This window comes from Neomonachus schauinslandi, chromosome 5 (assembly GCF_002201575.2).
Source record: "Neomonachus schauinslandi chromosome 5, ASM220157v2, whole genome shotgun sequence".
NCBI lineage: Eukaryota > Metazoa > Chordata > Mammalia > Carnivora > Phocidae > Neomonachus > Neomonachus schauinslandi.
Window position 1 is genome coordinate 123,317,334 of NC_058407.1, and position 16,258 is coordinate 123,333,591.

Sequence of the window (16,258 nt, forward strand, 5' to 3'; positions counted from 1 at the left end):
CATCGGGCTCCCTGCTCGGCGGGGAGTCTGCTTCTCCCTCTGACCCTCCCCCCTCTCATGCTCTCTCTCTCTCAAATAAATAAATAAAATCTTAAAAAAAAGAAAAGAAAAAGATCACCTATGCACACTAACACACAAATAACTGTATAAACAAACAAAAAAGTTCAAGTATGTTATTTTTAAAAATATTCCAGGGCTCCACTCCTATTTTCATTTGATTCCTTCATGTCCCTCCACCCCTGACTTCATTAAACAAAGCATCTATTCTAAAATGTTCTTTTAGCAAAACATCCAGTTTACTGTTCACTTTGTTGCGTGGAAAATATGGGAGAACGTTTATCGCTTCTATCTTTGGCTGTAAACATCACAACAGACATTATCCATAACCTCAAAGAAGTCCTTAACTATTTTTCTTCCATCAATTTCCCTTGGGCAGAGATTTAGCTCGGTCTTTGAATTTCACATGACTAAGCCACGTTCTAATTTATTCTTTGTTTTTAAGCAGTTTGAGGTTTTGTGTACCTTTTTATTTAAACTCAGTTCAAGTTTTTTTTCTTTTTTTTTAGACATTTTTCTCCAGGGGGAAACATATTAGGATTATCTGATTGTAAGTTTTGTTATTCTTTTGTTAAAAACATTCATCTTTTCGAAAATGTAGATGTTGACCATCTCTTTCTCTGGAAACCTTCACTGAGCCAGACTTCATGCTTCTCTTTGCTGACTTTTTCTAATAAGGGCCTATGCGCTTTATATTATGATTCTTACTGATATTAGTATTGCTGTAAAATAGATATAATATAAAATTTACCATTTTAGCCGCTTTTTAAATGTGCAGTTCAGTGGCATTAAGTACCTTCTTGTGCCTTCTTGTGCAACACCTAGCGCAGAACGTTTTCATCTTCCCAGATGGAGACCCTGTACTCACCCAACACTAAGTCCCTCTTCCCCCGGCCCCTGCTAAGCCCCGTTCGACTTTCTGTCTGTGAATTTGGCTATATGGGGGACCTCCCATGCTGCCTTTCTCGGCCTCACACCCACCTCACATTCAGCGTGTCCAGAACTAGGCTTGTCATCTTCCCAAACTCACGCTTCTCCCCCACTCCCATTTCTTGTCTCAGAGAATGATACCGGTAACCACCTCGTTTCTACAGCCCACTCAGCCCCGGGCTCTCCAGTTCGTCTCTTCTCTCCACGCAACTGCCACTGTCACTGGGCTGGGCTGATCTGGGCTGGCGTGATCTTTTACTGAGATGACCACAGTCTTCTAACTCATCTCGCTGCCTGCCTGCCTCCACACAGGGTACTCCTCTCCCTACCATGTAAATCTGACCCTACTGCTTCTTGCTGAAGACCCTCACTAGGTCCCCATCACTTTTTGGATAAAATCCAAATCACCCCAGTAACTAACAAGGCCCTTAATTCTATCGCCCCTGTTTACTCCTTTAGCCTCATGACGGGGCTTTGATTCTTTCCTTTACCCCACACCCTAAATTCCAGCAGGACTGATTTTGTCTCCGGTTCCTGTAATACCCATGTGCTCTCTTGCCACAGAAATTGCGGCTGCTGTTCCTTCTCTCGGACGCACCAACTGCACTCCCTCCTCCCCCATATCCAGCTTACTCCTTTCTGTTTATCCTTCAGGCTTCAGCTCGGTCATGATTGAGGCTGCAAACATTTATTGAGCAATTGAGATGGGCTGGGCACTGCTCTGAGATCTTATATGGGTTTAATTTACTTAATCCCCATAACAGCCTTATAGAGAAACAGCAAGTCTGTCCGTATCCCCCACTTGGTAGACGAGGAGAAATTCAGTAACATGCCCAAAGTTACACAGCTAGTATAGAGCAGAACCGAGCCTCACACCTCCACTGTTAGGTCTGATCCCGGGCTCTGAGCCACTGATCTGCACTGTCCCCCACAGCTCTGATGTCACTTCTTTGGGGGGGGGCGCGGGGGCGCTGCTCTGGTCCTTAAATCTAGGTGCATAACTTCCCTATCACTATGACTCTCTCCTATCCTAAAACTCCAACTGCACTGATTATGTTTCCATTGCTTGTTACAATTGCTTGTGATTACTTATTACAATTGTTAGAATCATTGGAAATTGAGTGAGGACGTGGATCTTTTTTTCAATGCCTGGTAAACAGCAGGTACACAGTAAATATTTTTAGTGAATGAATAATATCTTAAGAGCTATAAATGGATTAGAGCAGGCGTGTCCCTGTAACAGCTAAGGAAAAGAACCTAGAAATATGTAGAAAAACAATCATTGTTTCACTCAGAGAAAGGAAATAAAGGTTAAAAAAAGAAAAAGTGGGAGGGTCTGGGGTAAGAAAATATCTTTGATTGATGTGAAAAAAAGCTATTTCCAGAAAACTGGAAAAAATGTATATATAACTTTTAACCTTTAGATAAGATAAAATATTTACTATAGAAACTAAGTCCTTGAATTATATTCAAAGGACTCATGGAAATTTTGAAAAGCTTTTGCTGGGTTCTTTTTTTCTGTTTTCAGGACTGAGTTAATAATTCGAACACAAAAGTTCTCTCTGTACAATTAGGGTTAGATACAGATCCTTAAGAACTTAAATACATGCTAATTCTACCTTTCAGAGGAGAGAATGTTACCAGCTTTTTGAAACTGTGTTTCTTAGCTGCTTAGAATACTAACATGTCATTCAGATTATTTGGACAGAGCATGTACTGAATTGCCTCCAGATATCAGTCATTCACTCCTTTCTCGTGAGTCTAAACAGACTTCTCAGTGGTCGTGCCTCCCTGGTTGATTACAGGAGGGAGGATTTTATAGTTACTTGGGTTTTTGTCTATCTCATTTCAGACTCCTCTTAGGAAGTAGTGGGAGCTACTTCGGCTCTGCATCTCCCCTTTACTACTTTGTGCCCAACACTGTTCTAGGCTCTGGGAATAGAACAGATACAAAACCCCCTGCTTCCCTGAAGTTAATTTTCTCAAAGCATATGATTTACTTACAAAATTCTTTACCTGGATGTGTTTGTTTAGCACTTCTTTGTTTTGGTGTTGGATCTTGGTCTTTCTGAATTAAGTGGGAAGAATGGAATGGAGGACGGTTTCTGAAACTTTTACATGAAAAGTCACATTACTTCCTTAGATGAAATTTCAGTAGAGCTGACAGATGGACCAATGGTCCTCATATTCAGAACCCTCTTCCTTGGACCTCTCCGGGGACAAAAATTCCCAAAAGGTTGCTCCTTTGTGAAAGTCTTCCTACTGCAAGCTTATCTCTGGGAATGAGGGTGACAGGGCATATATTAGTGGCACTTAGTAAATTAGAGGGAAATAATGCCTCTTCAAACTTGAGTTTTTATACTTTCTAACAAGAATAGGATATGGGGGAGGAAGGGAGCAGGAAGCACTAGGTAAACATAAAAGTATTCTCTTCCCATCTTAAGTATTTAGAGGATGGAACTAAGATTGATTGTATAATCTCAAACTAGGACCATGGTGTGTAGGAGTTTGTGTTCAGAGCAAATCTTTTGCAAATGCTCCTCGAGTCATATGATATCCTCTACTAATACCTGTCATTTCATTTTTTGCAAGAATAGCTTTGTTCAGTGATGTTTACTTATCTGTGATCTTCATGGCCCGAATTTAACATTAGCAATAGTGAAAATAATTTCTAAAATGTTCATTATTTTATGTAGTAAGCATTTTCCTCCTCAGGGAAACACACTAAGTATGTTTACCAATCCAATTTCTTCCTATAATTAAACTTTGATTCTTTTTTTTTCTCTCAAGTTTCTCTTCTGAGTTAATGGTCACACATGAATTCTTGGGCACAGTTGCCCGCACAGGTGTTTGAAATCAAGAGAAGCTTCCCGAGTTGCCTTTGGGACAGGATGTAACTTATTTGTCCCCTGAGCTCCAATGGTGGTGTTCTTTCCCATTGCAGGACCTGCGACCACTGAGCTGTGAGTACAAGATGGAAAATATAACCAGGATGGTGGTATGTGACCTTGGGAACCCTATGGTGGCAGGAACAAATGTAAGAGAAAACTAGAAGCCCTTACTAAGTTCTAATTGAATTTTAAAGAGAGCTAGTACAAAGCTCCCCAATTAGCACTCAGCAGGTTAGCACCTGGCAACTAAAACGAATTAGGCAGGAAATTACCAGGGTGGTAGATTAAACATTCTATCCTATACAGGGTAGGGAATCTGAGGTTAAAAACTCAAAAAGATGAATACTTTTATATGCTTTCTCTTTTGACTTTACTCTTACATGTCTTTTAGATGCTTTATGAAGATGTTTTGCTGAAGATTTTCTCTTGGTATATTTTTTCTTTGAATGTCACTGCAATTTTTTCTTTGTATTCAGTAAATGACTTAAGAAATAACATAAAGATTTTAGCAAGGAAGATTAAGCTTTTATTTTTGACATACCTCCCATATAATATCATTCACAGTATTTTTATATTAAAATGTTACCATAACCCAGCTTTTGAGTTAGCTTTACCAGGTCTATATTTTCCATGTATTTTAATTGAAGAATAATACAGAAAATTGTAGCAAGAAAAACAAAAGATAATAATGATCTGTAATGTGCTTTTGAAAGAATAAGGGCATGTTTTTCTTCTTCTTCTTTTTCTTTGTTTCCAGATTTAGGAACTTTTCATTCAGGATGACTTGTGGACAATAAGCTTATTTTATTCAATAGCCATTTAAGTACACATAGTAACTTCTTGTAATAAATATCTCAGTGGCAATACTTATGAAGTCATAAATCAGAAAAAATTCTGAAATCTGCAAATACTGCATACTTAAATGTTGCATAAACTAAACATACATATTCCTGTTTTAAATTAGATATTTATGATTATCAATAAAGTGGCCTATTTGAAAAAAATTTTCATAAAAATTTATAATTGCATAGGTTTGTATTAGAATAGCTTCCCAAAATATATTCCAAAGAGTACTGATCCCTTGAGATAAGGCTTTAAAGGGGAGTTCTGTGGTCAATGCTGAGTATCATATCCTCCTCTGGGGCATTCACATGCACGTTTGCATTTTAAAGGTGCTGAGAAGTCCTGCAGTAAATAAACCTTTTAGCCCAGGATCGCTCACATTTATTTGAGCATTTGAAACTATCAAGAAATACCTATTCCCAATTTATACTTTAGGGTATTGTGCTAGAATAGTATTTTTGCTTTTCTACACCCTAATAAACTCTATTCCATTGATCCCAGGTATTTATGAAGTGTGCCAAGCTATAGTCTAGTAAACTCACTTGTTGGGTCAAAAAAAGTAAATATTTAAATGAAAGATAAAATTCTATAACAGATTTTTATTAGCTAACATGTACTGATTGCCCTCTGTGTTATAAGCCCATCACTGGGTGCTCTGTCTTTTATGTTATCTCATTAAATTTTCAAAACCAACAATCCCATGAGTTGAGTATTTCTCCTATGTTATAGGTGAAGAAACTGAGAAATGTTAAATATTATGTTAAATAAATTTCCCAAAGTCACACAGGTATTGAATGACAAAACCAAGGTTTAAACCAGGACTGAACACAAAGTCCATGTTCTATCCGGTTGTCAAAATTGTGAAAAGTACTTGGATAAAAACTAATGAATAACAGATGAGATGAGATTTTTAAAAGAAGCCATGAAAGATAGAATGGGATTTCTAAGCTGAGAAGTTAGAACATTTTTCATTCGAATCCTTTTATCTAGAGACTAGTAAGTCCTTTGGCTAGTGTCCAAGAAAAACCCAACCACCTAGTTTGGTGTAGAGAAGAGGTCTACCCAAAGCCAAAGAGGAAGAAATTGACATGGTAGTGGCAGGATTTGCAACTAGAGGTGACCAGGCGCTCATTCCTTTGTCAGTATTCAAAGTGTTAAATCTAAACTAGAGATCATCTAAGATCATTAATAACTAAGAATAATCTTGGAACAAAAATTGGCCACTGGGGACATTCCAAGTGGAGGGTAAAAATGGCAGTGTGGTCTTAACCACGTATGTGTTTATGTGGCAGGATGTCAATCCATTTTACCCGCAAATAATTTTTGGAAGTCAAGGAAGTAAATTGTTTGTATTCATTTATCTGTGAGGTCTGTAGTGGAAGAAACCTAATAGCTTTCTTATCTCGCCCTTTAATGCCCTTAAATACATCAAATTTTATTGCATTCTGTTTTGTTATAAAACATTTTGATTTATTTACTTCTTCATTTTGTACTTAAAAAAAATAGTCTCAGTGGATTGTAGTAAAATTCCAAATGTAAAAGCAGTCCTAAATATTAAAAAGCATCATAAATCACCAGGACCATTTATTTTAGTCCCAATATTTTTAAAAAAAGAATTTTCAAGAGACTTTTTATTTAATTTAATAAAACATTCTAGTTAGTATTCAGACGTATTACTTCTGATTTATAAGTAGTAATGTCATTTTCATATAACATCTATATGTGCCAAAAAGAATTCATAAAAACTTGCAAAATCTCTCAGTCAGGGAAAACAAAAAAGTAGTGGTCCCACAGAGGTTCTTTAGAATCAATGCTCAGAGATCTGGTGTTCGGTTCTAGTTGAAAACACATGGGTCTCTTACCGATACAAAATTGTCACATCATTGTTGTGTCTTTGTCCCAGGATCAATTGTTCTATAATGAAGACCAACATTAGCCAGGCTTCTTCCCAATACAGTAAGATCCCCATCACTGGAACTGTGCAAACAACAGCACACTCCTTCACATCATTCTTTCAACCATTTTTATTATACCCCTTCTATATGCCTGATACTAAGCTAGAGTCTCACAACATCAAGATGAAAATATACAATCCCCATTCAATAAGAAACTCAAAATTAGCAATATCAGAGGTTGAGTGATAGGAGAGTAGCAAAGAAGGAGATAGGGAATAAAGAGAAAATTTCTGCCTGACCTGGCCTGTGGGACCATACAGTATATTGCAGGAGGATCTTTTTCCTGAGCTTTGAAGCGTGAGTAGAACCTCTTCAAGTAGAAAAAGCAGGAAAAGTTTTAAGAGGTTTCCAAAGAAGAGAAGAGTTTATGTGCAAAGTCCCAGAGGTCTGACCGAAAATCGCACATTTGGTATTATAAAGGAATTCATCGTGGCTGCAGCGTAAGGATGCATTGGCTTAATAATTAGACACACCTGGTTTTGAATCCCAGCTTTGCCATTTATCAGTTGTGATACCTCGGACGAGTCACATTGAAATTCGAGAAGCCCCATGTTTAGGAATATTTGGAGCAGTGCAATTATATGATGTATATAAAGCCACTAGGGCAGTTCCTGGCTGGTAGCACAATCAGTAAGGGCTAGTTAAATAATGATGATGACTTATGATAAAAATAAAGATTTACTAGTTCATATTATTACTGGTTCATATTAACACAAGTTTTTAATCACTGATTTGATTCTCATAGCGTAGTAGCCAGGAAGAGTACAGGTCCCAGAGTCAGTTTGCAGGAATTTCAATTCCAACTCTACAATTCACTTGCTGTGCACCTGGAGGAGGGAACTTCATTTCCCTAACCCTCAGATTACTGCTCGATTGTAAAATGTCAGCAATCACAGTACCTACCTGTGGGGTGGTTGTCATGATTATGTGAGACAAGGCATGTAAGGTTTACCACAATACATGGGAGAGTAAGTCATATAATTACTTAGCTCTTATTTTTACTTCCTTATTTATATTATCATTGGATTTATTTTCCCCAACATTTAAAAAATCTATCCTCAAATTAAAAAAATAATAAGAACGGCTTCAAAACTTGAGAAAATAAAGAAAGGTGGAAAAAACAGTCCGTACACTCATAACCTTAATATAACCATAGCATGTTATTCTGATATATTTTCTTACCATACACCCTCACTCCTGTACAGTAATTTTTCCATTGATAAACTTTTAAAACAATAGGTGAAACACGTTGCACTGTTTCTTTATGGGTCATCATTACATTAGAAGTATTTTCCACATCTTTGCATAGACTTCACAGCCATAATTTCAATGACTACCTAAATGTGCATCAAACACAAGCATTACTGTTATCCAAATCAATCATCTCTCATATATTTAGGTTGCTTTTAATTTAGCACATAGGAAGGTGGCCGGAGAAGAGTTCATACGGGGCTAAATGAAGGGAAGGAACCACAATGTACGGGGACTTGAATTGTCTGGGCCCTGTCATCTTAGTTACATGACTTCCTCTCAGCAACCCAGGGTGGAAGCAAAGAAAAGGACAGCAATCTAGGATGGAGATTTGCAGGGATGACTTAAAAAAGATTTTTACGCTGTGTAGAAAGTCCCTCCCTGTCATAAACTTAGTGTCTTGTGATTTTTTTCTTCTAGTATTCTCTGGGCCTCCGATTTGCAGTTCCACATCTTGAGAAAACAAACATGAGCATTAACTTCGATCTCCAAATCAGAAGGTTAGATTTTTAAGTGCCTAAAATTATGGTCAGCATTCAAGATAGAGAGTGAAATGAATGGCCACTCTTCAAGCTCCTTAACCTTAAAAGTTCTCCTGAAATTAGAACCCAGACTTTCACAGATCATTTTTCCTTTGTTTCTGTTATTTCAGTTTCATAATTTTTAAATTAATTAATTAATTTATTTATTTATTTATTTATTTTTATTATTTTAGAAAAGAGATCTATTCTATAGGCCAAATTATTTTACTAAAAATTTTGGCCTGGGTACCCTCCCACTCGCATTTACCTCCATTTTTCCTCATTCTGATTCACTTCCCTTCTCCCACCCTCACCAACACCCTACTACATACCCACCATGCTCTCAGCTGGGGGTCGGCTAATCCCTGAGAATAAAATTTTTGCAAAAAAGCATAGATTATACATTTGCAATCTTGAAATCTAACTCTTCAAGAACCAATGAGTCTCTGATAGTTTCATTGTGAGCACCACGGCAGGAAGCAGGTGTGATCATATATTCATTCAGAGCCTTCATTCAGGGCCTTCTCTGGTAACTACAAGCCAAAGCAGGTAAGTAGCTGCCCCTTTTTCCTAAGACTGACCCTTTACAGATGTTCAAGTGTAACTACTTTTTCACTGTCTATTCCATTTGCTCCTTCATGGCTGAAAATAATATTTAATGAGTGGGAAGTCTTGTAGGGAGCAGTGTGCATGAAAGCCCAACTGTGGACTTCAACCCATTAGCCAGTAATGGGATCAATTTAATGGCTCCAGGCCAGTATTAAAAGAAAAGGAGATGGAATAGAATGTAATATACCAGAGTCCTGTTCATGAAACAATCCAATTAGATAAATATAAATGTGTATAGTAAGATACCCTGTGAAATGTCTATATTTCTTTTGTGGTCTGCAATTTTAAATGTCTGAACAACATTGATATAAACAGCATTTGTTCAGTGTGGTGGACCCTTATTCTAACTATAACACAACTCTGAAGTCCGTCTCTACAGTTTGGTTCTCAAATACTAGTGTGCAGTGTGACTCAATCTCTAAACTTACCTTCTGTCCTGTAAGAAGTGATTGGAGAGTGTTAACTTTGTGCAATGGATTACTTTTTAATAGCTGCTTTGATTAAAGGTTTAGAGTTTTTAAAAAGTATATAAACTCTATAAGAATATAGCAGATTTTTAAAATCTACAACCTAGGGGAACCTGGATGGAGCAGTTGGCCAGGCAACTGACTCTTGGTTTTGGCTCAGGTCATGATTTCAGGGTCCTGAGATCAAGCCCCGCATTGGGCTCCACGCTCAGCATGGAATCTGCTTGGATTCTCTCCCTCTCCCTCAGCCCCTCCCATTCATGTTCTCTCTCTCTCTTTCTCTCTCTTCTCTCTCTCTCTCAAAGAAATAAATCTTTTTAAAATTTTTTTAAAAATCTACAACCAATATCACAAACCACATCCCCTAAATTTTATGATAGATTTCTAAGAAGGAAGGTTTTCTAACTTACCTTAGGTCCTTTTCTGACCTTAATTAGGTCTTTTTTAAAATTTAACTTGCTATTTTCTGCTAGAGATTTTTAAAAATTTTTACCCATCTTAGTGATGAGATGCAGACAGAATGAATTCTGTAATATCATTTTACCAAAAGCTTATTAAATCACTTCTTTGTATCAATATAAATGTATATCTTCCAAAAGTTTCAGGTAGTCCTAAATATTTTCATTTGGGAAATATCTGTAAGTTTTCAGAAAAAAAGAAAAAAAGTAAAGGCACTCCATAGTGAGGACCACCATCACTCCAGACGGTAGCCTGAAGTTTCTTTTTCTCACCATTACTGTCTGTGACATTGGTCCTGCAATGACATGAAGATACATCTCTCATGAAATATAAACCCTTTATTTAGAAAGAAAATCTGGTACAAAGATGTAAAGCAAATTCCTTGACACATCCTTCTTACTTTTGATTACAGTTACAGGTAACAGAATGAATGCAACTAGTAATTCACTCAAGGAGCAAAGGACACCAAATGATGTTCTAAATGCCTTCCCCAAATCCATCCTGGAGATCATCATTCAAATAGTGAATTCAGCAATGAAGTGCTAAATTTGATGGAAAATAGAAATGGCCACATTTTAACATCCCCCTTCCATCTAAAAGAATGGACAGTGATTATATTCTATCCTTACATGCTACAGAAACTCATGACTATTTTAACATTATCTTGAAAAATATATATAAAAATGCAGAAATGAAGAACCAGAGAGGTTACAGGGACATACATAAACCATCAAATTCCCAAAACAGACATTTCAGAGATGAAAATGTTTGAGAATACTTAACACTGAGGTGAGCATTTATCTACATGCTTTCCAAGGACATAAATAAGTATTTAATGGACAGTTTGCATTCAATTTAAATGTGTTAAAACCAAAAATAAATTAAACCAAATGCTCTGAAGTCTAAATTCTTAAGCTTTTGACCACATTGACCACTGTTACCCACATTTAATGTCCTTTTCCACAAACAGAACCCAAAAGAGAAACGGGGCTTTATTTATTAATAAACTTAAAATAGTTCATGTTACCAAATGTTTGCATTAAATGGTCTCTTCACGCCGTGGCTCTGTGTGACATGTAAACGTTCTCCTCCCTGAGTACAGTGGGTCTCAGATCGCAATTCCCACATACAAATAGGTCTTCATGATGTCATTGACGTTGCTTCCTCGGCCGTGGTGAAATGAACATTGTATTGTATTTGCTGACATTCCAAAGACCACAGAAAGCACAGAGGGAATGTTAGAAAACAGAAAATAGGAAACAGTAAGGAAAAAGAAAATAGCATCAGAGCAATAAGTAAAAAATATGTTTATCCTTGGTGCATGACATAGGGTGTAGTCATGGAGAGGAAATCCATCATTCCTGCATAGAACTAGCACCAGCAGTATAAATAGCTCAGCGTCCAGGCGGTGGGTGATGGATTGCTTGTTTGAACGTAGCAGTGGTATTAGCGAGGGAGGTTTCCTTCCAGGAAAGAGGTCAAGGAAGCATCTAAGTTATATATCAAGCCCAGTGCCTTTCTTACCAGGACATATTGTTGATACCACTGGTTGATTACAGCACCAAATGTCATGACAAGGCTGTGTGACAGAGGACAACTTTGAGTAGCCGGCCAGATCTAGTCTCCACATCTGCCGTTGCTCTCATTACTTTGCAAAATAGCCTCTGTCAGCTTCCGATGAGACTTCTGTCCGAAGATGATTTCAGTGCCTGACACCTATTTACATTTTCAGGGTGCTGTGAGTAAAGACAATTGTGTCATTTCAACCACGTGGAAACAAAATGCAATGACATTAGGGGACAGCTTAAATGAAACTTTTTTTTCTTAATTTGTATATCCACTGCTGCAAAGCAGTGAGAACTAGAAAATTGAACCAAGTCTGGGTAATGTGTGGAACAATGAGACTTAAATTTCTAAACTAAAGAGTTTCCCGTCATGCATTTGGAACTACACAATGTGTGACAAGTAGAATTACTTAATGACTTCTTGCTGGTTAGCAATTCAGTAATTAAAATATAAAACAAAACTCTTCAGTTGACTGATTTTCCCCAGATGTGATAACAATAAAGTGGCCTGGAAACTGGGGTTCAAACTTTGATGAACAAGCCCCCCTAGACTCATCACAAGGTTAGCTGTGATGCCCCATGACAGGAAATGAGCCTGACATTGGCCTGTTTATATCTTTTATGTGTGTTTGTGGTTGAAGTGGCCTTATCAGTATAAACAATCAGACAAGGCTTTTCAAAAAGCATTGTGGGAACGATTCTGTCTCCTCCTCCTTTGAAAGCCGGCTCTTATCATCTCTCCAGCTCTCACATTTGGAAAGCTTCAAAAGCCAGTCAGAACATACCCCATTACCACCACTGCAGTGTGAAAGCTTATCATTGAATCTGCATGAAAGTCGATGATGAAAAGAGGAGGCTTTCTCTTCTTAATGAGACCTGGATATAAACATGACCTGTCCGTGGTGGTGTGACCACATCTGTTTGCTGAAAGCTGCATTATCTTTGGGATATGAGGGTGACTCTAGGGAAAGCACAATGGGGTTATAAAAGCAAATGGCGTCTGCATTCAAAGCTCAGCTACTGGTCCAGCCTCTTGTGAGAACATGTTTCATTTTCCTGACAGGACTGGATGCTTAACATGCATTTTTTAAAAATTAAATTCCATATGTAGGCACAGCTGGGAGGCACATTCAGTTAAGCGTCCGACTCTTAGTTTCGGCTCAGGGTCGTGAGATTGAGCCCCGCCCCGGGCTCTGCACTCGGCATGGAATCTGCTTTGAGTTTCTCTCTCCCTCTCCCTCTGCTCCTCAATCCCCCCACGCTCTCTCTCTCTAAAATAACTAAATAAATCTTTTTTAAAAAAAATTAAGTTTCATAGTAATTATATTTGCTTGAGAGAAAAAAAACAGCAGACTTAAAAATAATTTTGCCACTGTTCAAAGAAACATTATCAAACACGCACTTTCTATCCTGAGATTCTTGATGCACCTGACAACATCTATGTCATCTCCTAAATGCCTTAACATGAGCTGCCCAGATTCCTAGGGTCTTGCTTCTTCCCGCCATTGGCTATGATTTCAATTCACTCTTGCCCCCCACCCTAGTCAGCCAGTGAGCATGCAGTGAATGTACACTTATTTTAATATTACTGCAGAAATAAACCATAAGGAAGATAAATTTGCTGCCAAAACAATGTATGGTATGATGCATTCCAGAGCCAAACACAAACGCTTTTTCCATTATGCTGCTCTTAGATTATCCATGCTAGTTCTCTTCTTTATTAGCATGGAGAATCAGGAGTTGATTGTGCCTTCCGTTCCCATTTAATGGGCAATGAACTTGATGCACGGAGAAGTAAGGAATGTGTCCAAAGTAGAAGCTGGAAAATGAACTCAGCTCGCTGCCTTCTTGGTTTAGCCATTGAAACAAAAAAGGGTTAGCTTTTCTAGATGTCTGTTGTGTTTTCAGATAAGATGTCTTTTCATGGAAAGTTATTACATTCCTTTTACTCATAAAGAATCTTAGCATTTCCATTTTCAAATGGTTATGATTTTGTAGAATGGATATGCCATTGTTTCCTGAATGATTGTATTAGTAATGTTTGTTGTTCTTTTGATCTACAGAATGTTATGGTGGTATATTGTAACATGTCTGAAAAAATATATTTAAATCATATTGTCCTTGTGTTTTAGTTCCAACAAGGACAACCCGGACAGCAATTTTGTGAGCCTGCAAATCAACATCACTGCTGTAGCTCAAGTAGAAATAAGAGGGTAAGTAATAATCAAGTCATTGTAGTAGTTATACTGTAATAATAGCTTTAATTATGAAAAAACACTAGTAAAAATTATACGGAATTTGCCTAATGCATTAGCAATCACAATTCATTTCATTCTTTTCTACCCATCATTAGACTTCCATTGAAAACTAGAGTAAACCCTATATGGTAATTAACTCAAAGGATATCAAAACAAGAGATCACTTTATTCCCCAAACTGACAGGTCAGTAATCAGACTATAAAAACTAGTGATAAGAAGTCAGATAAAATCAACAAACCTGTGATTGCCCAAAACTCTCACTTCTCCAGTAATTATTTTGGCATAATGAAAACTCAGCCTTATCATTCTACATCTTGAGTTGAACAAATGGCTAACTCTTAGATGTGAGGGTTTCTGGGATTTACATTTTTGTACATTGAGGTCTTTCAACCATTTGGAGTCTATTTTTGTGTGTGGTGTAAGGAAATGGTCCAGTTTCATTCTTCTGCATGTGGCTGTCCAATTTTCCCAACACCATTTGTTGAAGAGACTGTCTTTTTTCCATTGGACATTCGTTCCTGCTTTGTCAAAGATGAGTTGACCATAGAGTTGAGGGTCCATTTCTGGGCTCTCTATTCTGTTCCATTGATCTATGTGTCTGTTTTTGTGCCAGTACCATGCTGTCTTGATGATGACAGCTTTGTAATAGAGCTGGAAGTCCGGAATTGTGATGCCGCCAGCTTTGCTTTGCTTTTTCAACATTCCTCTGGCTATGCAGGGTCTTTTCTGGTTCCATACAAGTGTTAGGATTATTTGTTCCATTTCTTTGAAAAAAGATGATGGTATTTTGATGGGGATTGCATTGAATGTGTAAATTGCTCTAGGTAGCATTGACATCTTCACAATATTTGTTCTTCCAATCCATGAGCATGGAATGTTTTTCCATTTCTTTGTGTCTTCCTCAATTTCTTTCATGAGCATTTTATGGTTTTCTGAGTACAGATCCTTTGCCTCTTTGGTTAGATTTATTTCTAGGTATCTTACGGTTTTGGGTGCAATTGTAAATGGGATCGACTCCTTAATTTCTCCTTCTTCTGTCTTGTTGTTGGTGTATAGGAATGCCACTGATTTCTGTGCATTGGTTTTATATCCTGCCACTTTGCTGAATTCCTGTATGAGTTCTACCAGTTTTGGGGTGGAGTCTTTGGGGTTTTCCACATAAAGTAGCATATCATCTGCAAACAGTGAGAGTTTGACTTCTTCTTTGCCGAATTGGATGTCTTTTATTTCTTTTTGTAGTCTGATTGCTGTAGCTAGGACTTCTAATAGTATGTTGAATAGCAGTGATGAGAGTGGACATCCCTGCCGCATTCCTGACCTTAGGGGGAAAGCTCTCAGGTTTTCCCCATTGAGAATGATATTTGCTGTGGTTTTCCATAGATGGCTTTTATGATATTGAGGTATGGACCCTCTATCCCTATACTCTGAAGATTTGATCAAGAAAGGATGCTGTACTTTGTCAAATGCTTTTTCTGCATCTATTGAGAGGGTCATATGGTTCTTGTTCTTTCTTTTGTAAATGTATTGTATCACGTTGATTGATTTGCGGATGCTGAACCAACCTTGCAGCCCAGGGATAAATCCCACTTGGTCGTGGTGAATAATCCTTTTAATGTACTGTTGGATCCTATTGGCTAGTATTTTGGTGAGAATTTTTGCGTCCATGTTCATCAGGGATATTGGTCTATAATTCTCCTTTTTGATGGGGTCTTTGTCTGGTTTGGGGATCAAGGTAATGCTGGCCTCCTAAAACGAGTTTGAAAATTTTCCTTCCATTTCTATTTTTTGGAATAGTTTCAGAAGAATAGGTATTAATTCTTCTTGAAATGTTTGGTAGAATTCCCCTGGGAAGCCATCTGGCCCTGGGTTTTTGTTTGTTGGGAGATTTTTGATGACTGCTTCAATTTCCTTAGTGGTTATAGGTCTGTTCAGGTTTTCTATTTCTTCCTGGTTCAGTTTTGGTAGTTGAGACATCTCTAGGAATGCATCCATTTCTTCCAGGATATCTAATTTGCTGGCATAGAGTTGCTCATAATATGTTCTTATAATTGTTTGTATTTCTTTGGTGTTGGTTGTGATCTCTCCTCTTTCATTCATGATTTTGTTGATTTGGGTCCTTTCTCTTTTCTTTTTGATAAGTATGGCCAGGGGTTTATCAATCTTGTTAATTCTTTCAAAGAACGAGCTCCTAGTTTCGTTGATCTGTTCTACTGTTCTTTTGGTTTCTATTTCATTGATTTCTGCTCTGATCTTTATTATTTCTCTTCTCCTGCTGGGTTTAGGCTTTATTTGCTGTTCTTTCTCCAGCTCCTTTAGGTGTAGGGTTACGTTGTGTATTTGATATCTTTCTTGTTTCTTGAGAAAGGCTTGTATTGCTATATACTTTCCACTTAGGACTGCCTTTGCTGCATCCCAAAGATTTTGAACAGTTGTGTTTTCATTTTCATTGGT

General features: G+C 37.6%; 1 protein-coding gene across 2 annotated transcripts in view; it reads left to right on the forward strand.

Annotated features, from left to right (window-relative positions):
• ITGA8 (integrin subunit alpha 8) overlaps window positions 1-16,258 on the forward strand; it is a 176,795-nt gene that overhangs the window by 110,695 nt on the left and 49,842 nt on the right. For both annotated transcript variants that reach the window (XM_021696693.2, XM_021696694.2), the window contains 3 exons: window positions 3,932-4,024; window positions 8,348-8,427; window positions 13,681-13,761. In XM_021696693.2, the coding sequence (XP_021552368.2) occupies window positions 3,932-4,024; window positions 8,348-8,427; window positions 13,681-13,761 (254 nt within the window). The remainder of the gene's footprint in view (window positions 1-3,931; window positions 4,025-8,347; window positions 8,428-13,680; window positions 13,762-16,258) is intronic.